This window comes from Hippocampus bargibanti, linkage group LG17 (assembly GCF_051943395.1).
Source record: "Hippocampus bargibanti isolate YZ-2025 linkage group LG17, ASM5194339v1, whole genome shotgun sequence".
NCBI classification, from domain to species: Eukaryota; Metazoa; Chordata; class Actinopteri; order Syngnathiformes; family Syngnathidae; genus Hippocampus; species Hippocampus bargibanti.
The window spans coordinates 14620826-14646018 of record NC_142750.1 but is presented as its reverse complement, the minus strand read 5'-3'; the positions used below and the strand labels follow the sequence as shown (position 1 = coordinate 14646018).

Sequence of the window (25193 nt, the reverse complement as noted above, 5' to 3'; positions counted from 1 at the left end):
AGGTGGGGGGTGGCATAAAGGGAGGGAGGCACGGAGTGAGTTCGGTGCTAAAGTGGAATGTGAGGCAGAGCGGTAAGCGGTAGTGACAGTGAGAGAGATCAGTCGCTCGCCAGAGGAATGACTTGTTTGATTCGACATGACATTTTTTTGGATGTAGAATCTGTAGAATGTGGCCCTTTTCACACAAATGTACGTGCCATGCGATGGCACTTTACTTGCCGTTTGTAAACCGGACTGCAAAACACCAAGAATGGCGGCGGATGAGTTCAAAAGACACACATCTTCCAAACGACTGAGACTGCCGTGCGTCTTTGTTGTGCGTTTTGCATTTGCCGTCGTCCATGTCACAACATTGTTCGCAACCAGCCGCGGAGGGCGTTGGGGAATCGCAAAGCTAATCTTCTATTATGAGACCAGCTTGTCATTCGAATGAATCTTTCTGCGGCCCTCCCGGTGGCAGAAAGAACCTTGTAAAGGGAGAGAGCCTCATATTCGCCGGCTAACTGTGCCTTTGGTGCTCTCATTTCTATTTCAATGTGGCGCAAGTCGTTCTTTTTACTGTGCAGATTGAGGCTCTCCTCTCCTCAAGAGCCCGGATATTTCCATAGAAACAAGGAAGGAAGGATACATTTGAGAGGCAGATGCATCTAAATCTCCAAGCCCACCACACTCCCTTCCCACCGTGTTTGCTGTTAGCTACCTTACTGAACGGATGGCAATTTTAAAGTGAAAGCCTCAAGATAACAGCCAACAACAACAAAAACAAATAATGTGACCTAACACAAAAGACAGTCATTCAATCGGAAGCACTTTCTGTGCCCTCTTTGTTGCAAGAAGCAGTTCTGCAAAGGTGTTGTCTGTCTCAAACAACGGGGGTACGTTAGAGAAGATCTGCAAAAAACAGTGTACACTTATCAGTCTATAATTGGATTCGATAACCCTTTATTAGTCTCACAGTGGAGAAATTTCACAGCAGCAAAGTTGTGAAAAGGAGGAAGAAAGGAAAGAAAGAAGTAGAAAAACTAAATACAGGAGCTTCTAGAAAGGCAGCCATTCTTGCGGTGCCATCTCAAAGTCAAAAGAAAAAAAAACAAACATGACAACACAAAGACACAGACAGTCATTCAATCTTAAGCACTTTCTGCACCTCTGTTACATGAAAGAAGAGAGGATCAAAGCGTCCTTTTCACAAGTGGATCAGGGATGTCATGGTGGAATGTGCATGTCTGCGACAAGCTGAATGTTGAAAGCAAACACACAGCTGGAGCATCCATTGACGAAAACTGATTGTCTCACATCTCCTGTCCCGCATAAATCCGCTTCAATTCCAAGCCGCGATAGTTCCACATACGCATCAGCACTCTGCGCTGAAGCTCCTTTCTTCTCATCGTGGGCTCCTTAAGCCATGCATCTATCCAGACACAGACTGTTCAACAGCGCCAACCTTTCCGCTGAACAAAGCGAGGCTGTGAAAATGCTGCCCATTAAAGGTGAAAAAAGCACAATGGCCCCAGAGCTGTCCCGTGATGACAGAATGAATTCTATTTGCGGCGAATTGACAAGATCAAGAGAAGAGCTGACATTTTCAAGCGATGTGTTGTCACGCTTGATTTGTGTCCCCTGCATGCTCAACATCTATGGATCTGCAGACCCATTCTCAAGTTTTTTCCAGATTTGAGAACAGGCCGCCAGATGCTCTACTCAGTTGATTGGGCCCACTCTCACGTGTGTTATGAAGATGCCCAGGAACTGTTTTAAATTATAACAAATGGGATCGCAGACTGAAATCAACACAATCTACTTGCTGTACGCTCAGGTGAGCTGCGATGCTTTAGAAGGCTGTTTTAAAGTGATTGCTTGGCAGGACTCAACTTTGCGATCACTTTGGGAGATATGTGTGAGGTTGTTTTTAGTTTAGTACCGGGAAGGCACAATACGTAGAATAAGAGTCGGCGGGGAGTTATTGTAATTTCCTCGTCGTAGATGTTTACCCATAGAGAATCCCAGCGGATATTAATGCCACTCAATCTCACTGTACGCAGTGAAGCAGGGCAAGTTGCCGAAGCCCTCGACTCTCCACGCGAAGCAAATTGCCATTCATCCCAAAAACAAAGCTGAAAAGATCTGCCATCTTTGATGAGACCAATTGAAAATAGATTTCACGTTACCAACAAGTACATTTGATCCATCAAAATATGGGTTGACATTGGAGCGTGAATGCTAACCAATCACGGTCTACTCCGTTTCCTTTCAGCTTTTCCCACTCTACACGTTTCAGAAAAGGATGATTCAAAGGCAGGATAAAATGGCAACTGAGATTACCTGCTGTAATATTATAAATGATAATATTTGCAACTCAAATCATGTCACAAAATTACAAATGCGCACAAAAGTGAGTCGAAATGGCAACCTTCCACCACGAAAAGTGAATACATCCAAGGTGGGTCTAAGAATTGAAAACCAAATTGAAAGCCCGGAGAAATGTTGCGGCAGATTTAAGATGGCGCTTTATTTTTCCATTGAGTTATTTCCACCCAGATAGATAACAGCCCAAGGAGGGAAGGTCTTCCAGCCACCACCAATATATTTTTATTACCACTTTTTTAAGTGCATTATGGATTTCTTTTTAAAGTTTGTCTCATCCTTTTCCTGCTTTCCTAGAATTCTCTCCACTACTACGGGCACCCTCCACTTTAATAATAATAATAATAATAATATATTTCATTTATAGCCGCCTTTCTAAAGTCTAAAGGACACATTACAGTCACAGGATATTTTTTCTGCGGGTGAGCACCGGCAGCAACACGCGCCAGCGTTCCCTCAACCCGGAAGTAACATAAAGTAAAAACTAAATAACAAGTAATAAGACACAAAGTCATTCATTTTTCAGCACTTTCTGTACCCTCTTTCTCTCCATAATGTAATTCGATCTCTTCCGGTTTTCACATCATTCAAACCTACAATACTATACAATGCATATTGATTTATATAGCGCTTTAACAACAGCTGAAACTGTAACAAAGCGCTTAACATGGACAAACCTATTGATACCTTACTGTACAGAGTACGTCGGGTGTGTCTTCAGGCAGAATCACAACATACGAAGCATGTAATCGCCCATGATGATCACCCGGAGGTTTCTGTTGCTGCTGCCGCCTCTCATTCTCAATCGCTCCACAATGGCGCTTTTTCAGCCATGGCACATACGTATATGTCTCTGTTTGAATTATTCACATCAATGCCATTACTGAGATGAAAGGCCAACAGGATACAGTGCTCCCTAAGATGGGGCGTTGGGCACAATCTTTTATTTTATTTTTTTTACAACTGGATCTACTCCGGGAGGTGAATTATTGACAACGTCCGTGGCGGGACAGAGTGCACCGATAATTGGTGAGATTTTTGGCTCTCGTGCTGGAAAACGAATGCCCGCGACTTTCACATTTCACGACAGTGGGAGTGAGCCGCGTCACTCAGCATCCTTCGTGCTTTAATGGCTCATGACCCAATGCAATACTGAGTCAAGACTGACAAATCGTCTGTTAATAACATCAATGTCCCCTCGGTGGATTACAGCATATAAGGTTTTAACCCCTTGCATTCGCACTTTACTGTAGTACCCCTGACATTTTTTTAAAGAAACTCAAAAGCGCCTTCTATGTTCTTTCATGTAAAACTATACCCTGAAACCTCATAGGGGAAGCCAAATCCGTTTTGCGATGGCGGTTGACCCGAGAAAACTTGTAGAAAGAAAGAGAAACGGAAACATTTTCATAGTTAAACTGTCATCATCATAAAACGTTTATTGCGGGTGTAAAATATTTTTTTCGACTAGCTTACAGTATTTGACTCTGGAATGTCCAATTTACAAGGTGTTTTTATTTTTTCTTGTCAGGGACTTGAATAAGCGGCACCAAAAAAATGTTTCTTCCCTTTTATAATGTTGCAGTAAAGCCAAAGAAAAGGCGTCCCTGAATTTACCAGCATATAATTCAAAAGTATTGAATCAATGGCAGCTGTTGGTACCACGTGGCCGTCTTACCTCCACCACCTCAAAAATGGCTGAATGGCCATAGCCACCTGACAGAGTGGAGGCAGCGGCAACTTTACTCCAACTCAGCACTCAGTTACGCGATATCTTTATCATTTATCTAAATCCCACAAATCAATTAGAACTCGCCGGGTAGCAGGATGAAGGATTTTATTCCTCATAGATCTTGAGACCTTTTGAAAGCGAAGAAAACAAAGCACCACCGTGCTTTACCAGAGTATGGCCAATTAATCGCATGGCCGATTAATCGTATGCCTGATTGATTAGGCTTCTTATGATTTTTTGAATATCTACCAGATGGCCAATTGCATTTTTTTCCTACTGCTCACATTATTAATCCTGAAACCTTAACAGATCAAGTGCAGTCAGGTCAATACATATAATACAAAACGCTGATGCGCGGCTGCCGTAAAATCTGATCTGCTCACTTGGCATATGGTACATCTGAAGGTCTGATTTGTCCAACAAAAATTGATTTAGCTTGTATGCGACCTGATCCGTCCGTAATCATTTAGATGAGTGCGACCTAATCAGAATTACGTCGGTGCAGATGTAACTTGTTCTGCAGTTGCCCTCAACGGGCGCTGTTAACGCACAAGTGACACCTCGCAGTCTATTTCCAGGGCAGCGCTGGCCGGCCGGCCGCGAGTGCTTGAGAAGCGATAAGCAGGACCGTATCTGTCCGCACACATTGGTCTGAATGTTCCTTTGTTATCGTTGCACGGATAACTCTGACGGGAGTTACGTGGGAGGTGAAAGAGGGGGAATGCTGGGTCAGAGTACATCGCGTCCATATATCAAATATAGAAAGGGTGACCTTTTGATCTCTCACATATCACCACAAACCGAAGGTGACGTTGGATCAGTGCTTCTTGACATTTCGGGTCAGAATCCGACCGAGGAGGGCGGGGGGGTGAGGAGCGGGTGATAACTTGTAACGTATTGTGGATTGGTGAAGATGACTGAAGGCATGTTGCTCTTTATTTGCTGCAGGATCCCGGTGAAGATGAAAACCTGCCGCCTCCTGACCTGCCCCATTGCCAGCAGCTCACCGTCCAACATAGTTTTGTCCAGGAACATTTCCAAGCGCAGTACAAGTGAGTCATAGTGCTTCTTTTCATCCCTTCCCATTTGTCCCACATCTCTATGACATGTCTACGACTTGGGAGTATCCACGTAGCAACATTGAGACCATGGCGACCTCCATGCATTACTTTTCATTGCATTATCGAGAGCCCACTTTATCACACATCCCTCATTTGCACCATAGGGGTTGGGGGGTGCTGATAGTGCTGCAATCGAGTAAAACCCAAAGGACGTACTGTCGAGGAAAATTACGGAGGGCGCATGAGAATGTACCATTTAATAGGTGCCCTCCCTTCAGAGTCAACTTGCTCTAATCTTGTTTATAAGTGCTGAGCTGCCAGCTCGCTGCCACATTGTCAGCTGGGTGTGACTGACGATAATACGTATCCTCGTAATTGCTCTCCTCAAAGGCGTGAAATATTTGACTTTGGACCTTAATAACTGTCACATCCTCATCGACGCCAGGAGCGTGGCCCTCCCCTTCCTGTCTCTCCCTCCTCCCTTCCTGGCTCTCCGGACTCACGCACCTGTTCCCCATTTCCTTAATTGTGCCTTCTGGCTATAAAAGCCACCCTTACCGTTCTGTTGTCGTCGGTGTATTTCAGGAAGTTCCCCGTCACCCAACCGCACGCAGGTGTGTTTTGTCGTTGCTCTCCTACCTTGCCTGACTTTCTGTTTTTGCCACACGTGTCTCAGTAAAGACTCATTTTGGAATCACTGTCTCCACCGTGTATTTTGGATCGGACCTTAAGCACCTTCCGTCGTCCCTCGAGTTCTGTCACCACTCCTCGAGCGGACGTGACAATAACATCAGGATGCAAAGTAATGCAAACTAGTTGGCTTGAATCATATTTACGTGGACGTGAAGCCCAACAAATAGGCTCGGTCGGCGTCATTTTGACCGCCCACGTGAGACAAATGCCACCAAGACTGGGATGAGGTGAATACAGTGATACGAACGCAATTGGCTCCCAGAAAGCTTGTGTAAGGCGAAAAGTGTGTCTTCTAAACATTAATTTCCCATAAGAAACAAATTAAAAATGAGAATAACCCGTTTCCAGGTCCCCATAAAACATAATTTTCTCCTAAATAAGCCTTAAAGGACAACCGACACCATTTTTTTGTTTCCTAACTGACATCAGAAAAAATGTTTCATATCATCTAAAATACCCAAAACCCGCAGGCTGATATTTTTAGTGAAATGCAAAACATCAATAAAAATGACTTTAAAGGGCAATCGACGTCACTTTTTTGTTTTTTAACTGACATCAGAAAAACGTTTTATAGCATCTAAAATACCCAAAACACGCAGTGTGATATTTTTATTTTAAATGCAAAACACCAATAAAAAGGACTTAATGTCCAAAATCAGCAAAAAATTGAGCCGCGAATTGGGCATTTTCAGAAAGTCCCGCCTCCAGTTCGTGACGTCACGCCAAGACGTCTTGCATTGCTTGTGAATCAAAACAATGGCTTCAGATTCGGAGAATATGCTTTCTTGTTACACATCCAGTGATGAATATGATTCAAATAGTTCTGAAGAGGAAAGCATACATGTTTGCAATCGATTAAAGAATTTATTCCATGTCATTTTGAGGCAACATTGGGGAGAAACGATCACCAGAAAAGAGGCACAAAATGGCGACCTCCTGTGGCCACCTCCATTTCCACAGGCTGATAAAGTCCTTATATGGAGCTTGGACCCCCTCTTCTGGCGGCTTTTGGGTGCAACACAAGGTTTTCAGACCAAACAATACAGCAAAATACATTGACGTGATGGAAGTATTGCTACAATGTGTCTTTTTTTTTCGGTCAGGGGGCGTTTCTTTAGTGATGTCACGTACAAACTCGTCACCAACTCAAAAACAAGACTTCCTGAATATTCAGTGTGAGTCTTAAAACGTAAAATATAGCTATATGCTGTGGAATCTTTTTAAAATACGCTCAGTAGAAGTCATTTGAAGCCATTTTACAAATTATGGACACAACTTGTCCGGAGACGTCGTTTGTCCTTTAAAAGCAAAGGAAAGAAGTAAAAGTAGCTACAGTAAAGTCTCGTTATATCGATATCGGATATATCGATAGTCCCGGTTATATCGATACTATTTCTATGAACGCAAGGAGAAAATTTACATGCCGCAGGATCGGATATATCGATAGTCCGGTTATATCTGTATTTTTTCTGACTCCCGAGAATATCGATATAACGAGACTTTACTGTATTTAAAAATGAAAGGAGCGTCAGCGCAGAGTGCCGATGCGTATGTGGAACTGTCGCGGCTTGGAATTGAAGCGGATTTACGTGGCACAGGAGCTGTGAGAAAGTCTCTTTTCATCAATGGATGCTACAGCTTCATGTTTGCTTTCAACATTTAGCTTGTAGTCGACGTGCATATTCCACCATGATGTCCCTGATCCACTGGTGGAAAGACGCTTTGATCCTCTCCTCTTTCATCTAGAACTGCTTCATACAACAATGAGCGTGCAGTCTTTTTTACGGTCAGGAGGCGGTCCTTTTCTGACGTCACGTACGGACTCGTCACCAACTTAAAAACAAGACTTCCTGAATGTTCAGTGCGAGTCTTAAATCGTAAAATATAGCTATATGTGGTGGAATCTTATTAAAATACACCTGGTAGAAGTCATTTGAAGCCATTTTACAAATTATGGACACAACTTGTCCGGAGACGTTGGTTGTCCTTTAAGTTGCCCAAACTTGAAGTTGCCCAAATGTTACTTCCGGGTTGAGTAAACGCTGGCGCGTGTGGCTGCCGTCTATGCTCTCATTCTTTGCAACCATCGGATGCTACCATATGAAGAGCAAGAGCTATTGACCAAGTCGCCAATGCATGCACACATTGTTTTTTTGTCTAAATTTAGCCGTTGCAGCTTTTAGTCGGATGTTTTTCTCCGAGTATTACAATACACATCCTCGGTCCTTGACGCGCTTACACTATTAGTCCATCACGAGAACATGACGTCTCCCCTTTTGGCTTTTCACTTTTCAAGTCTTTTGGAGCAGTACGGGGCACATCTATGTTTGAGAGTGGCTCGGGTGTGATTTGCATGCGCGGTGCGCAACGGCCCCTCGCTGTTTCCTGGCGAGGTTCAGACATCCGTAGGGCAGCCATTTCACTCTGCCAAGAGCGACTGATCCAGTGTGAGCCAATGTCAGCTGGCCTTGCTTCAATAGAGCTTTATTCAGCCCCAAATTTTTCCCATCCTGGCCGCGTCTATCCATGAAATATGTTTTGGACTATTTTTGACCGTAAAAGGAACTCGTACATTGGAACGACGTCATCCTTTTTATACCTCTTTTCAAGGCACACGTATTGAGCACATACAGCCACTGTTATAATTGCAGTCTCCCCGAGTGCTCAGTGAATATCACTGAAGAGAAGCAATCACATCCATCAGCGGTAAACTCTGCCGCGGGTTTGCTTGTGTCTCAGCAATTAAAAATAAAGAGAAAGAAAAAAAAACGAAATTACTGTTCACGTGCACGGCAGGGCGTCATTTGCTGTAGTCACGACGGTGTTGTTTCTCGTCATTTCTAAATGAATGCCGATTCTGGTATGACATTTTGATTTCTTCTGACAACCCAAGTAACAATGATGCAATGCAGTCATCCACCGTCTGCGCAGAGCGCCGATGCGTATGTGGAACTGTCGCCGCTTGGAATTGAAGCGGATTTACCTGATACAGGAGATGTGAGACAATCTCTTTTCGTCAATGGATGCTACAGCTTTGCATTTCCTTTCAACATTTCACTTGTAGCACATTCCACCATGATGTCCCTGATCCGCTGGTGAAAAGGATGCTTTGATCCTCTCCTCTTTCATCCCAAACTGCTCCATGTAAAAAGAGGGTGCATAAAGTGCTTACGTTTTAATGACTGTCTGTGTCTTTGTACTGTCATATTATTTGTTTATTCTTTTGACTTCAATATGGCGCCGCAAGAGTAACGCCTGCATTTTGTTTTTCTGCTTCTTTCTTTCCTTTCCTCTTCCTTTCATAAAGTTGTTGCTGTGAAACGTCTCCACTGCGAGACTAATAAAGGGTAATCCAATGCAATTACAGAGACTGATAAGTGTACACTTTGTTTTTCGCAGATCTTCACTAACGTGCCCCCATTGTTTGAGACAGAGCAACACCTTTGACCCTTTCCTTTGCATCTCACTCCCGATTCCCCTTCGCCAGACCAGGTGAGTCATGCGGGGTTTCACGCGGTGCGCATATTGACCGTGAATCCCCAAAAACCGCCATTTGAGGCGATTGACCCAGATATCGTCATATTGCTAGCTTTTTCGCCGTTTGACCCGCACGCATAGACATATTCTGCGTGGATATTTTAATGCTTATCGATGCCCGGTGCACTTCACAAAGCGAGGTGAGTAGTAACCGACGCATTATGTTATCAGATTGAACATCCGCATAAAAGGGGCGGTTGCCTCTGGAAAGGTCAGAACCAAGGGCTCCCTGCTTTTAAAAATGCAATAGATTCCATTATTCGGCAGTCATAAAACTTAACTCCTAATGATTCATTATTCATGTTAAAATGTATTGATTTATTCATGAAAGTCTTCTTTTGTCCCCTCCCCGGCCATCGCTCAGTCCGCTCAAATTCTACATGACCGAGTAGAGGTGAAGCGGGCACCCGCTCATCCCAACCATGTGTCGTTATTTCCGACAGACCCGTGTGTGTGACTCTGGTTTTCAGTACGAAGGGACAAAGGTACTTGCGAGTCGGCCTGGCCGTGCCTCTGTTTGGCTCTGTCGCCTGCTTGAGAAGGATGGTGGCCGATGAAGGCAATGTTTCCCCAGATCAGGTAAAACGACTGGCTGACATGACGTGGTCAAGTGTACAGCTATTTTCCGGTGTATAACATGCACCCAAAAGCCCTAATTTTCTTCAAAAGATGACTGTCTTATTGGCGGTGCGCCTTATATGTGAAGTAATATTGAGCCACTAGTCTCGCAACTAAGCGGCCTGGTTGTCGAGTGGTTAGCACACCGGCTTCACAGTGCAGAGGTCGCCGTTTCACGTCCCGGTCCGGCCTCCCTGTGTGGAGTTTGCATGTTCTCCCCGGGCCCGCGTGGGTTTTCTCCGGGTCCTGCGGTTTCCTCCCACATTCCAAAAACATGCACGGCAGGCAGATTGAAGACTCCAAATTGTGTCTAGGTGTGAGAGTGACTGTTGTTTGTCCTTGTGTGCCCTGCGATTGGCTGGCAACCAATTCAGGGTGTCCCCCGCCTCGTGCCCGAAGACAGCTGGGATTGGCTGCTGCACCCCCCGCGACCCTAATGAGGAATAAGCCGTATGGAAAATGGATGGATGGATAGTCTCGCTACTACTGTCAGCCGCCACAGACTACATTTCTCCTCGTAGATGAAGTAGAGCGTAACCCCAGCCTCTACCGGTACCGCCTTATAATGTGGTGTGCCTTATATCTGGAAAAGTTTTGAAAATACAGTGATGCCTCACCTTACGAGCTTAATTGATTCCCAGAAAGTGTGTGTAAGGCGAAAAGTTCATCTGCCAAACCTTTATTTCCCATAAGAAAGCATTAAAAATGAGAAAAATCCGTTCCCAGGTCCCCATCAAACATTATTTTCTACTAAATAAGCCTAAAAGAGTGAACGCTGGCGCATGTGGCTGCCGCTGCTCACCCGCAGAAAAAATATCATGTGACTGTAAACTTATAAATGAAACGTATTATTATTAAATGAGCTCAAAACTGAAAAGATTCAGAAAGTCCCGTCCCCAGTTCGTGATGTCTCGTCTGGAAACTCCTTCATAAACTGCCTTGCTCGAATCAATTATTAAAACTACACAAAGTATACCTTATTTTACGTATAATAAATGTGCTATTGTAATTAAAGAAATAAACTGTACTGTATAATAAAGTCGTTTTATTTACCTTTGTGATGGTCGTTGATGTAGTTGCCTCTTGATGATATCCAAGTGAAGTTGGCATTGCTTTCTCGGCGATAATACCCTCACTCACACTGTCCCCTGCTAGCTGCTGTTCGTTAATCCAAATCAACAGAAGTTTTTCAACCTCTTCTATTACCTGACACACTTGCTTAGACAAAACAGAAACACCCTTAGCCACACGTAGCGTACTGGGGCGCTAAGTCAGACGAACGCACACCTCGTTCGTGTTTTTCGATGATCTCCTTCTGCTCGACCGTAATTTTCTTTTGTGTCCTCTTTGGCTTAACACGAGCCTGTGATGGGGTCTTTTTCGGTCCCATAATAGCAAAAATAACCCCACAATAACAACCCACATCTGCACTCAAAGGGGGTGTGGAAAAGTAGTCCGCCAGCCACCGGGGCGCTTTTCGACCGTGTGGTTTGGTGTTCATCCACCGAAAACTAGTCCGCCAGCCACCGTGGCGCTGCCAAAAACTAGTTTGTACGCCAAGATTATATTCTCGCAAATTGAATGTTCGTAAGGCGACAGGTTTGTGAGCTAAGGCGTTCGTATGCTGAGGTATCACCGTACACCATTCATTGGGGTTGCGCCTGAAATTTCCGTGGTGCGAGTAGAAAATTTAGAGCGGCACAATGGAAATGTTTCAACTCTTTTTTTACCATTCAGTCGAATCACATAACTCGAAGGACGTGACTAATCTGTACCTCATAGCGACCATTCAATCAATCAGTTGCGCTCCAACCATCTGCTGTGATTTTCTTGCATGTGTCGAAATTCAACGGTTCCTTTTGGGTATCTTTCTTCCTCCGTTAGGTGATCCTGACTGAAGTTTATGCCACTGGTTTCCAGCGCTCCTTCTTTGACGAAGACGACCTAACCAATATAGCAGAAAAGGATGTCGTCTATGCCTTCCAGGCTCCGCCTCTCTACATTCGAGGTGGCTCTGCGCGGATTTCAGGTAGGTTTCGGCTTGAAAATCCAGCTCAAGGTTCTGGTATGTATGTTAAGGGAATAATGATTGTTGTTCGGCGGTGGGACGACTTGCTTTTAAGTTTGCAAACAAGCTCGGGAGGCAAGATGAGTAGTCTTAATGAAACCCGCGGGGAGTGCACCTTGCTGAAGGGGTCCTTGAGGAGCGTGTTAAACGTATAATACACCACAATGAATGATGTCGACGCACACTCCGCCGAGGCCTCTTGCGCAATCCCATTTATGGCTTCCTTTGCACAAGTCAAGATTGTGGTTCCTTAATTTCAAATCACAATTGTTGTCCTTATCAAGGAACCAATCGGAAGGGTTTGCTCGACATTTTGGACCATGTTATGCTTCCGGCTCGGTGCAAGCAGTTTGGGAGAGCTCCCTTTTTCTCTTCGGTCCGTGAAGGCCTGTTTGGTGCAAGGGGGAACACATTTGGGATTCTACTGAAAGAGATCGGTGGATCCAAGACATATTTTTCCCCTTCTCGTATCTATTCCTCATACTGTAGTGCCGTGTCACGTGTGCAGCGTATGTGTGCGCGCGCGGAGCGAGCGCTAAAACCTTCAGAAAAAGTCGTTCTAATTATAGTTTGACCGTGTTTAGTCTGCTTCTTCCTGGTGGGCGCTTGGCTGAAAAAGGCGTGGGAGCGCAGAGTGGCGACAATGTCACAAACATTGGATTTCCTCCACCACCCCCCATTAGACCCGTAATTGAACAGGCTGGGGTGCGTTTTTGTCGATGTGGTGTCGAAACATACAGTAAAGTCTTGTTATATCGATAGTACTGCTTATTACGATACTATTTCTATGAACGCAAGGAGAAAATTTACATGCCGCAGGATTGGATATATCGATAGTCCGGTTAGATCGATATTTTTTCCGACTCCCGAGAATATCGATATAACGAGACTTTACTGTAAATTATGGAACCGGTGGTCGTTGATGTAGTTGCCTCTTGATGATATCCAAGTGAAGTTGGCATTGCTTTCTCGGCGATAATACCCTCACTCACACTGTCCCCTGCTAGCTGCTGTTCGTTAATCCAAATCAACAGAAGTTTTTCAACCTCTTCTATTACCTGACACACTTGCTTAGACAAAACAGAAACACCCTTAGCCACATGTAGCGTACTGGGGCGCTAAGTCAGACGAACGCACACCTCGTTCGTGTTTTTCGATGATCTCCTTCTGCTCGACCGTAATTTTCTTTTGTGTCCTCTTTGGCTTAACACGAGCCTGTGATGGGGTCTTTTTCGGTCCCATAATAGCAAAAATAACCCCACAATAACAACCCACATCTGCACTCAAAGGGGGTGTGGAAAAGTAGTCCGCCAGCCACCGGGGCGCTTTTCGACCGTGTGGTTTGGTGTTCATCCACCGAAAACTAGTCCGCCAGCCACCGTGGCGCTGCCAAAAACTAGTTTGTACGCCAAGATTATATTCTCGCAAATTTAATGTTCGTAAGGCGACAGGTTTGTGAGCTAAGGCGTTCGTATGCTGAGGTATCACCGTACACCATTCATTGGGGTTGCGCCTGAAATTTCCGTGGTGCGAGTAGAAAATTTAGAGCGGCACAATGGAAATGTTTCAACTCTTTTTTTTACCATTCAGTCGAATCACATAACTCGAAGGACGTGACTAATCTGTACCTCATAGCGACCATTCAATCAATCAGTTGCGCTCCAACCATCTGCTGTGATTTTCTTGCATGTGTCGAAATTCAACGGTTCCTTTTGGGTATCTTTCTTCCTCCGTTAGGTGATCCTGACTGAAGTTTATGCCACTGGTTTCCAGCGCTCCTTCTTTGACGAAGACGACCTAACCAATATAGCAGAAAAGGATGTCGTCTATGCCTTCCAGGCTCCGCCTCTCTACATTCGAGGTGGCTCTGCGCGGATTTCAGGTAGGTTTCGGCTTGAAAATCCAGCTCAAGGTTCTGGTATGTATGTTAAGGGAATAATGATTGTTGTTCGGCGGTGGGACGACTTGCTTTTAAGTTTGCAAACAAGCTCGGGAGGCAAGATGAGTAGTCTTAATGAAACCCGCGGGGAGTGCACCTTGCTGAAGGGGTCCTTGAGGAGCGTGTTAAACGTATAATACACCACAATGAATCATGTCGACGCACACTCCGCCGAGGCCTCTTGCGCAATCCCATTTATGGCTTCCTTTGCACAAGTCAAGATTGTGGTTCCTTAATTTCAAATCACAATTGTTGTCCTTATCAAGGAACCAATCGGAAGGGTTTGCTCGACATTTTGGACCATGTTATGCTTCCGGCTCGGTGCAAGCAGTTTGGGAGAGCTCCCTTTTTCTCTTCGGTCCGTGAAGGCCTGTTTGGTGCAAGGGGGAACACATTTGGGATTCTACTGAAAGAGATCGGTGGATCCAAGACATATTTTTCCCCTTCTCGTATCTATTCCTCATACTGTAGTGCGCAAAGACAGTTGTGCAGGGAAGCAACCAGGGAGAAGCGAAGGAGACAAGATACAGAAGCGTACGGCGTTTGACAGCAGGCCATAAAAATATTTGATTTAATGCGGAATGAGTGGTGGCTATCATTGCCGCTCTCCCCGAAACCTTCAGCAGGACAGACCAGGAGGTGACCTTAGCGTAAAGTCCGGAAGAAAGAAGCAGGCTTCTGATTGGCTGCCGTGCCGAGAATGCAAATTTCAACTGCAGGTGGTCTATGTTTGTGTGCTCGGCGACGGTACTCGTGTTTTTTTGTGCGTGTAGGCGAGGGCGTCAGTGAGGAGTTTGTTGAGCGCGCGGTCAGGACAAACCATCTATGATTTGGCGGAATTTAACACAAGTAGGTATAATTGAGCTTGAATATTTCGTTGTGTAATAATATGTTTTGAATTTTGAAAGTGATTCCATTTTTTCAATAAATGTGGATTTCTTTAACTTTGCCCCTTCGATGGAAACTTATTAAAAACAGACGCAATCTTGATAAATCACAGTGCATGTTATTTTAATCTATTTCCATTTCCTCCTCCAAGTATCTGCGAAATAGTATGTAAACGCCATGTTCCTTGAGACAAATTTATTAACTGATCCGGGATATTTTTCACATTTGAAAGACAGTTAATAAATTGGGTTGTAGTGTTCTTACTGTGCTATGAGGTTTGTACATACTACATTTAAAGGCACCGGCACCATTTTTTAAAAATGACTTCAAATGAATCCGGAAATGGTCAGTTTCAGAAGGACCCACCCCCCTGTTCGTGACGTCACGCCAAGACGTCTTGCCTTTGATCGAGAATCAAAACAAAGGCTTCAGATTCGGAGAAGATGTTTTCTTGTTACTCATCCAGTTATGAATATGATTCAAATAGTTCTAAAGAGGAAAGCATAAATGTTTGCAATTGATTCAAGGAGTCCTCCCATATTAATTCGATCCGTCAATGACAGCAATGTAGCACCCAGAAAATGCAGAAGATTGCGCCCAAGCTCCGTTGGAAATGGGCTGATTCGTCAGCTGGGAATTTATGTCAGCGAATATCAAATAGTTGTCTTGGTGCAACACACAACGATTCACCATGGCGTTATTTATGTGTTTTCCTTCTAATTTCACCATCAACACTGATCAACACGAAGTTTTCAGACCAAACAAAGTACCCAAAATGCATTATGTGTCGCTTTCTCGGTCAGGGGCGGTCCAAACGTGACGTCACATGGGGATCGTCATCAACTCGAAAACAAGACTTCATGAATATTCAGCGCAAGTCTTAAAACGTAAAATATAGCTATATGCTGTGGAATCTTTGTAAAATACGCTCAGTCGAAGTCATTTGAAGTGATTTTATAAATTATGGACATAACTTGTTCAGAGTATTTCCGGCCCAAACACTCCCTCCAAATGCTCCTGGCCCGGCCCCTCTGTCAAATTTTAGAACCCAATGCGGCCCGCGAGTCAAAAAGTTTGCCCACCCCTGCCTTAGCGTCTTAGTCTTTCCTCAATACGTGTTAAAACGGACGGACGGGCCTTTTAAAAGCAGGTTTCATCTGAGCCTCACTCTGCGGCTGTCAGAGTTCAGTTTTTGAGAAAATTGTCACGCACGATTTGCCCCGATTCTACGCCGCACTTTCTCGTCAGAATTCCCGGGGTCACGACACGGTAATCAGTCTATTCACGCTCAAGCTGTGATGCGCTACATTTTTTGACTTTTGATTGCTTTTGAATGGGTCTCGCCCTTTTTGAATAATACGTCCGCCACTCCCCAATTATATGAGAGGCGGCTCGTGCTCATGCAGTTGTTTGCCGCTTTGCAATGATCACACCCATCGCAGCTACTGGCAGTGATGAATCGACTTGTCCCGCGCGGGAGCAACAGGCTTTAATAAAACATTGCGGTTTAGCGGCAGGGTTGTCTGTAACTTTGGCCAATCCATTGCTTGTCGTCTAAGTGGGATTTGTTGCCCGATTGATCACAGTCACTCTCGTAGGTGCTGACCTCAGCTTGTCGACTGTGTGACAAAAATGCAGCCGGGCCGCATTTTCACAGGGATGTTATAAGCTCGTTTTTTTTCGCTCGGCCGGTCACACGCCTCCTTTGTTCGTCTAAACACTTGTGGTTGGGGGGACGCAAGCTGCATCAGATAAGTGCTCCTGCGGAGAAGTCGAGACCACTATCAGAACGTCTGTTACATAAATCAGTCCCCTCATATGGAAAGCTGCTGTCTCGTCCGTATCGATTAGGAGCCCGCGATGAAAAGAAAGGGGTGTCAGCGCAGAGTGCCGAAGCGTATGTGGAACTGTTGCGGCTTGGAATTGAAGCGGATTTAAATGGGACAGGAGATGTGAGACAATCTCTGCCTTTATTGCAGCTCCTGTATTTGTTTTTCTGCTTCTTTCTTTCATGTCCTCTTATTTTCATAACTTTGCTGCTGTGAAATGTAATTTTTTCCACTGCGAGGCTAATAAAGGGTAATCCAATCCAATCGCGGGTAACGTTCCCGCTCCCACTTTCTGGGACTGAACACGTGTCCCACAATCAGTGACCTTGCCAAGGAAAAATTGGAAAATGCATTTCTCATGTGTGTCTCTGTAGGATCCCATCACAGTCTACCACCATCTTCGACGTATACCGCCATTCCCGAGGCTAAGAGATTACCTGCTTCTGGAGCATTGTCTTCAGAATTTCTCAACCAGGGCATTCCACTCAAGATTTTGCTGTTGGTCTGCAACGCAGCGGGAGCTGGCCAGCAAACTATTCGGTGAGGACACAAGTTTCACAGGAGTTTTTAGTGTCGCAGAGAGTGTTCAAAATCCACAACTACAAAACGTCTGACGACCGCTTGGCGAACGCCACATAGCTGAATGATTTCGAGTTTTTGAGTCGAAGCGCTCGGCATTCATCTACTTGAGTCAGCTGTTCCCCCCCCCTTCTGTGGGACGCTCAGTCATTTTATATTTAGCCCGACTCTGTGCCAGAAGCGTGTCGAGGTCGGCTCACCTCTCGGGAAAATAAAAGCCCCTCACATTCATCTCGCCGTGAGAGGAGTTTGAAAATAAATGACTGAAGAAACCCAACATCTGGCTTGCCCGCCGATACGTCAGCTGCAGGCCCCCTCTCATCCAGTCGAGGCAGATCAATAACGGTGAGCTGGCCAACGCGGCCGTGAGAAAGGCCAATCTCGCCGGTGAGAGCCTGACTCGCAAGGGCCGGCCGGTTTGCTCCTTCAAAAATGACTTACCGTCATTGATCAAAGCGCCTCAAAGCTTTTGCTTTGCCGAGAGGCTGACATTGGAGTCACGTGTCCTCAAACGCTTCTCTGTAATCAAAGTGTCATGATCTGGTTGGCGACCAACGGGGGGCGCTGTCGGCCCCGCCTACACCTGCACAGGTGCTGGTCGTCCCGATCAGATTGGCGACCAGCGGGTAGCGACGTCAGCCCTGCCTGCAGCCTCGCAGGTGCTGGTCGTTTAATCACTGACACTTAAAAGGACACCCGGCGCGACCATCCGGTGCCGGTTCATTGTTTGTTTGCTGCTTGGTTGCTGCATGCATTGTGTATGTGTTTGTTTAATCTTGGCGGACTTTTACTTTTGGTCTTCTTTTGCTACTTTGTATTTTTTCCGTTCAGATGATTTTGATGTTTTGCATTTTGTTCCTGCTGACCTTTATTTTAATACAATTTGTCAAACAACCTCCTGCTCCCTCCTGCCTGCTTTTTGGGATCCGCACCCGCCATCACCACCTCGCAAACCGTGACACAAAGTGCAGGAGCACTCGACATCAAAGTACTTATGCTTGTTCTGTCCAAACTGCACAAAAGTTGAGGACAATGCCATTGCTTTTGTTTTAACAATGTGGCGATGGACATGCACTACTCAATTGTCCCACCAAAGTTTGTTCAGTGAACGCCTCTTTTTATTTAATTCATCAAAAAAAAAAAATCATCAAAACAACCAAGCTTGTAATGAGTATGATCCTAAAAAGCCGTCATGGCTTCTCTTGAATGTCACCGTGGCATTTCACGTGTTTCATATTAGCACAAATGATTGATCCAAAGGCTTCCCGACAGGAGATTTAACAAACACCGTTGAAAAACGTAATATTCACTCACTACAGTGGAGTCTCAAAACGTTTTTTCTGTCATTGTTACCATCACTGGATTTACAGGACGCCGTTGGTTATCCTTTGACTACACACCCCCTCACGTTTTTTTTCTTTTGCTGTGCACATGCATGCCATCGGGGACTGCTAATAAATCCCAGGCAGACAATGGCGGATGGCCTTCAATTAAATGTGTGTTACTATAATAAATGTGTCATGGGTTCTTTTACAGTGATGCTTTTCCCACTTCTCATCAACTAATTCTGTTTTGTCCTTCACTGCGATTCGATAATGAAAAAAAATGCGTGCCATCCTCCAATGTCAAAATAACTTTTCTTTGCATGGTACCGCGCAAGGTTTTGAGTAAGTTTCACAAGGTTTTTGTCCCGTGTTGTTGTTTTAGATTCGGTCCACCATTCTTGATGAGGGAGGATCGGTCTATTTCTTGGGATCAGCTGCAGCAAAGTATTCTGAGCAAGCTCTACTACCTGATGATCAACGGGGCGCAGGCACAGGTACAAAAATAGGATCCTTTGTAGAAAGTAAATCATTTATGACAAAAGTGATGAGCACGTCCGCCTCATACTTGTGAGGTCGGGAGTTCTGTGTGCAGTTTTCAATGTGTCTGTGTACTTTAAAGTTGTGTAACTTTATAGTTAAGACCTTCTGAGCCCCAGTTTGAGGAGCGTTGAGATTGTTTATCGGTGTCGTCAGGAGAGGACAACAAAGGTCAGGTGTAAAAAATATTTCAGTGGCAGTGTGCGGCCGTGTTCTCCATGCCACATCAGCGTTAAACGGCATCCAGTTTTCCGTATCCATCCTGCCCCCCCACTCCGAAAGAGCAGATGTTTGCTCTACATTGAAAGGAAATCAATAGCAGCTTGTGTCAATTAATGACACTGTCAAGTGGATTTTTTTTCCGCTTCTAATTTTAGCCTGTGTAGCGATTTGAAATTCAAAGGCGGTCCTTTTTCTCGCAGTCCTTTTCCCGGCCACTGAATTTGCCAGAAAGGATTTGAAAAGGTTGGCAAGGTGCCGAATAGCAATGTAATCTGTTACAAAACACGCAGGCGGGCCAAGTTATTGATCTTTTGTTGTTGCAAGCTGTGAGGAGGGGGGACGTTTTGTTGGCAGAGGTGTGATCCAAATCAGGTGAGCGGCGAACGTGAAAAAAAAAAACATTTAGCGTGACAAACGATCACAGAGTATCTACCCCCCCCCCCCCCCCTTTATTCTGCTGATCAATTAATTTTGGGGGCACAGGGGGTCATGAGTTCCGGTCATGGCACTGCACTCGCTTCAGATCGGAGCGTATCTCAGGAATGCGGCGTTCCATGCGCTGTGTATTTCAGATGGAAACACAGGAAATCTGCTTCATGTTTGCAAAGCTCCTTCATTCCGAAAAGCGCCTCCCGTCTGAGCAAATCTCACAGTAATAAAAGCAGGCGGCAAAGGAGATGTAGAATACCAGTCTTTATTGTTTCTCTTGTTGTTTTTCTTCTTGTCTTTGGCCTATTCAACCCGCTCAAATTGCAAATATGTTCTCTCTGTTTTTCAATATGTTCCTGTCCCTGCTTGTTGTTTTAGAAATTCCCTCTGTAGAGTGTTTGGAAAATAGGCAATATAATATTCATATCATATCACATTGTAGTATCGTATCGTTAATCGTATAATATATATATATATATTATATATATATATATATATATATGATATAGTATGATGTAAGATAAGATAATCACCCATTTTGCAAAGTTGTACTGATGACCATTTTACGGTCTACGTGGGGTGGCACATTTTTCCCCCAAATGTTGAGTCAAGCTCAAAATGAAGAACTTTTGAGGTCCCAACATCGTCAAATCTTCATTCTATTCTCTTGAATCCTTAAATCCCTGCGATGCAAGCGGCGTCTTCACAACCGCGCGATTGTTCTTGTTGCAGAATAACAAAGTGCTGTTCAACATCCGCGTGGTCGGAGGCTCGTCATTTTACAGCTACTTGTCACCACAAGAAAGTCGGCCGCTCTACCATCCCGCTGTCGACAGGTCAGTGGGAAGTGTGAATTTTAACCGAGGACACAATGTGTGATGTGACCATTTTTTCCCCACCCTTAAAGTGGCCAACGTGTCCCATGATTCCGTGAATAAAAAAATATATCTGCGTAGTCTCGATTGATAATTACGCTACCTGGGGAATTGTGCTTTTTAGCATGGCCCACTCGTGAAGCTACGACCCGAAATAGGCCCATTTACATGCACGCATTTTAGGTGTTACAAAGTCGAATTTCAAACAGTTGTTCTAGAAGTACGTATGTCCCAATTTGAATGGTAGCAGGTTCTTGATATTTCTGCTCCCTGTAAAGGCTGACATCTAGTGGAGCGAACGCTAATAACTCATGAGCAAATTTCAAAATAAAATAATTTTTTGTTTGTCTATTTTTTTGAGGTGTAGTGCGTGGATTTAGAAAGCTACAGCTTCCTCCCGCATTTTAGTCCCATTGAAGATCAAAAAGAGGCCCGAGTTGTGAATGTCTATTTGTTTCTATGCGCCCCGTGATCGTCCGGCGACCAGTCCCGGCAGCCCGAATGAGAGCAAATGCGATTGGAAACGGATCGATGTTACTCTGGAAAGAAGTCAGTAAAACGGTTGGTGCTTTTGTTTAGAGCTTTGAAACTCTGCAGCCCAGGAGGACCGCCGCATGTGAAGCTCATCATTGAATGGGAGTACAGAATCAAAGACTGGTGAATAATGAGGGTTCTGCTTCAACTCCCAAGTCTCAGTTCACTGTACTGAAAGCTTGTTTGCATCCTGGGTTGTAGCCTGTTTGGTAACATTCAGGAGGAGGTGGTGAAGGATGCGGACAGTGTGAGGAATCAGCAGCAGCAGCACGTCCAGCAGTACAGCTGCACCTTAGATGAGTGTTTTCAGCTGTACACCAAAGAGGAGCAGGTCAGTAACTTATTCGTGAGGTGCGTTTCACCACCCTTGACGCCTGAAAAACTAGCATTTTAATTCTCTCCAAATAACGACAAAAGCATGTTTAGCATCTATGCTAGTGATATTTAGCGATTGGGAGAACAACAAAGAAGGTGCAGAAAGCGCTGAATGACTCTCTGTGTCTTGTTGTTTTGACTTCAAGATGACACTGTGAGAGAGGCTGCTTTTCCAGCAGCACTGTATTTTGTTCTTCTACTTCTTCCTTTCCATTTCCTCTTCCTTTCATCAATCACTTTGCTGCTGTGAAATGTACATTTCTCCACTGCGAGACTAATCAAGGCAAATCCAACCCAATATTTCAAAATCTTTTACCTGTGTTTGTTGTTTGTGCGACTTTCGAAATGTTCCGCGTCAAATTCTCACAGGACGAATGAAGGAAGTGACAATGAGAAAAGACACGAGTCTGTCTCGCGCCTTTCCAGCTGGCTCCCGACGACGCCTGGGAGTGTCCGCACTGTAAGCAGCTCCAGCAGGGGATGGTGAAAATGAGCTTGTGGACGCTACCGGACATCCTGATCCTCCACCTAAAGCGCTTCAGGCAAGTGGGCGAGCGGAGAAACAAGTTGACCACGTTTGTACGTTTCCCCCCGACCGACCTGGACATGACGCCGCACGTGGTGAACCGCAAGCGTGGCCCAACTCAGGCACCGCTCCAGCTGGCTCCCCCTGACTTCCTCTACGATCTCTACGCCGTGTGCAACCATCACGGAGGGATGCACGGGGGCCATTACACAGGTCGGCCAACAAAACAAGTATCCTCGACACGAATGTGTGAAGTAACATGTGAGAATGAGCGAAGAAAAACAAAACAAAATTGAGGACTGAATTGTTGGATGCATCCTTATTCCGACGGTTGGACGCGACGACGATTGCCAAGATGCATTTGTTGACCGAAGTTCACCTGACGCTGCATCTCAAGCGGTTTTGTTCCCGTGTCGGCAGCCTTTTGTCGAAATTCGGTGGACGCTCAGTGGTACAGCTACGACGACGGCAATGCCGAGGCGGTTCCGGAGGCAGATGTGTGCACGCGAGGCGCCTATATTCTCTTCTATCAAAGAAGAAAAACAATCCCGCCGTGGTCTGCGAGTTCTTCGCTCACCGGTTAGTCACTCCGCGTCATTTTTCCCTTGCTGTCGTTCTGCCGCTGTTTCAAAATGATCGACTTAACTCTTGCATCCAAAGGTCAGAGATACGTATATGAAAGCAGTTTGTCTTTTGAATTCACCTGAAATTGATATCATCGATGCTTTTAACTCATTCACTGCCAGACGATGTGCAAAAATGTGTCCACTCCAATGCCGTGGTTTTTGACATTTTCACTCAAATTGCAGGGCCTTCAGAATATTGAGTATTAGGACTACAAACACATTAGATACAGCGTTGGAAACCTTAGACTCTCTTCTTTCATCAGAAAAAAAAGTTAATTCTTAACTCATATGGGTCGGGAGTTATCTGACCTTGAAATGGGGGCGGCTGTACAAAATACAATACTTACATATTGATTTACAGTGATACCGCTGCTTATGAACTTCCCAGAAAGTGTAAGGCAAAAAGTGTGTCTTGCAAACATTAATTTCCCATAGGAAACCATTAAAATGAGAATAATCCGTTTCCAGGTCCCCATTAATCTAAATTTTCTACTAAATAGGCCTTAAAACTACACAAAATATACCTTATTTTATGTATAATAAATATGCTATTGTATTGTAATTAATGAAATAAACTATACTGTATCATAAAGTCGTTTTATTTACCTTTGTGATGGTGGTTGATGTAGTGTCCTCTTGATGATATCCGAGTGAAGTTGGCGTGCTTTCTCTGCGATAATATCCTCACTAACAATGTGCCCGATTAGCTGCTTTTCGTTAATCCAAATCAACAGAAGTTTGTCAAACTCTTCTACTGCCTGACACCGTTACTTAGACAACGCAGAAACACCCTTAGCTACCCATAGCAATGGTCGACTTAGCGTACTGGAAGCTAAGTCACTCAAACTCACACTTGGTTTGTGTTTTTCAATGATCTCCTTCTTCTGCTCGACCGTAATTTTCTTTTGTGTCCTCTTCGGCTTAACACTAGCCTGCGGTGGGATCTTTTTCGGTCCCAAAAAAGCAAAAGTATCCACTCCATAACAAACCACGTTTGCACCGAGTGCACTCAAAGAAAGTGGGTGTGGAAAAGTAGTCTGGCAGCCACGGTGGCGCTGTTCGGCCGTGTGGTTTGGTGTTCTTCCGCCGAAAGCTAGTCCGCCAGCCATTGTGGCGCTCCGTGTGTTTCCTGAAAACCAGTGACGTGCAGTGAGGTTGATGGCTGGTGAGGCACTGACGTCATCACAGTCAGATTTACAAACATATCAACTCCACAGAGAAGCTTATTCACCATTTGATTGGCAACCGTCAACGTGTTTTGTTTAAAATGTCATGTCAGCATTCTTTATATAAACTGTAGCATAGAATTTTTTTTTTAAAAAAAACCTTATCGTGTTACCTTTACTTATAAATGAAGTCCATGCGCCGCTCCTTCTGAAGAACGGCATCGATACCTTCTTTGTAGAAGCCTTCATTATGTTTCTTCAGTTTTAAAGTCTCTATTTCTTTCAATTGAGATATGTAATCCTCCACTCTGAAAATAAGGCCAAGCAACCCGAAAAAATGACTGGATGGTTGCACTTAGCTTGCGAACTGTTTACTGTAGCTTGCTGTCACTAATTCTATTATTCTGCAGCCGAGGAGGCGCAAGAAGAATCTGTAATCACCAGCGTCCCCTGTCATGAGGCAGCAGAACTGTGTGCCTCACCTATGCGCACAGTTTTGATAAAAATAAAATAAACACTGTAGTACAGTGTTTATAATGTGAAGTGACTCTACATTATATACACCAGCTAAAGTGTAGAAATTTAGTTCATATACTAAAAGTGTTTGAACACTTTAATAGCGATATGCGGAGGGAGCGCAATGCGGTCTCACTGCAGAGCAAGCCAGCATAGTTAGCATAGTGATTAGCGCAATCCATGTTGAGGCTCAGCCGGCTGCTGCCTCACTGCTCGTCTCTACTTAGTATTTGAACTGTAAATGTGAAGAACTTTAAAGTACAAATCACTAAATAAATATAACGGTTTAATTTATTTTTTCATTTGATATTTCCATAATGACAGGTGAGGCACGGCCTCAACTGCCTCCCCTGACTGCACGTCACTGCTGAAAACTAGTTTGTATGCCAAGATTATGTTCTCGCGAATTTAATGTTTGTAAGGCGAAAAGTTCGTTCGCTAAAGGGTTCGTATGCCGAGGTATCGCTGTATATAGTTCTTTAACAACAGCTGAAGCTGTAACAAAGCACCAACTTGGACGAAAGGCAAATGCTACCCCCTCGTGGAAGGAAAAACATTGCCAGAGTTCTGACCAGCGCTTTATCGGCACCAGGCACAAGAAAAACCAAAACCCAAACAAATTCGGGAATGGCGCTCCACGTCACACTTTTCAATTCCCCAAAAAATTGGGGAGTTCAGAGAAAATAATGAGTTAAGGGAAAAGGAGCGTGCACCCATTCAAGGACAATCCAATTTGCGAAAAATACAGTTCACA

At 44.6% G+C, this 25193-nt stretch overlaps 1 protein-coding gene across 1 annotated transcript in view; it reads left to right on the top strand.

Annotated features, from left to right (window-relative positions):
- Positions 1-25193, top strand: part of usp43b (ubiquitin specific peptidase 43b) — a 36049-nt gene that overhangs the window by 5733 nt on the left and 5123 nt on the right. Inside the window, exons 3-13 of the mRNA XM_089019107.1 lie at positions 5045-5148; positions 9250-9342; positions 9831-9966; positions 11890-12034; positions 17104-17269; positions 19016-19127; positions 20554-20657; positions 21276-21353; positions 21432-21561; positions 22032-22344; positions 22552-22710. Coding sequence (XP_088875233.1) covers positions 5045-5148; positions 9250-9342; positions 9831-9966; positions 11890-12034; positions 17104-17269; positions 19016-19127; positions 20554-20657; positions 21276-21353; positions 21432-21561; positions 22032-22344; positions 22552-22710 — 1540 coding nt within the window. The remainder of the gene's footprint in view (positions 1-5044; positions 5149-9249; positions 9343-9830; positions 9967-11889; positions 12035-17103; positions 17270-19015; positions 19128-20553; positions 20658-21275; positions 21354-21431; positions 21562-22031; positions 22345-22551; positions 22711-25193) is intronic.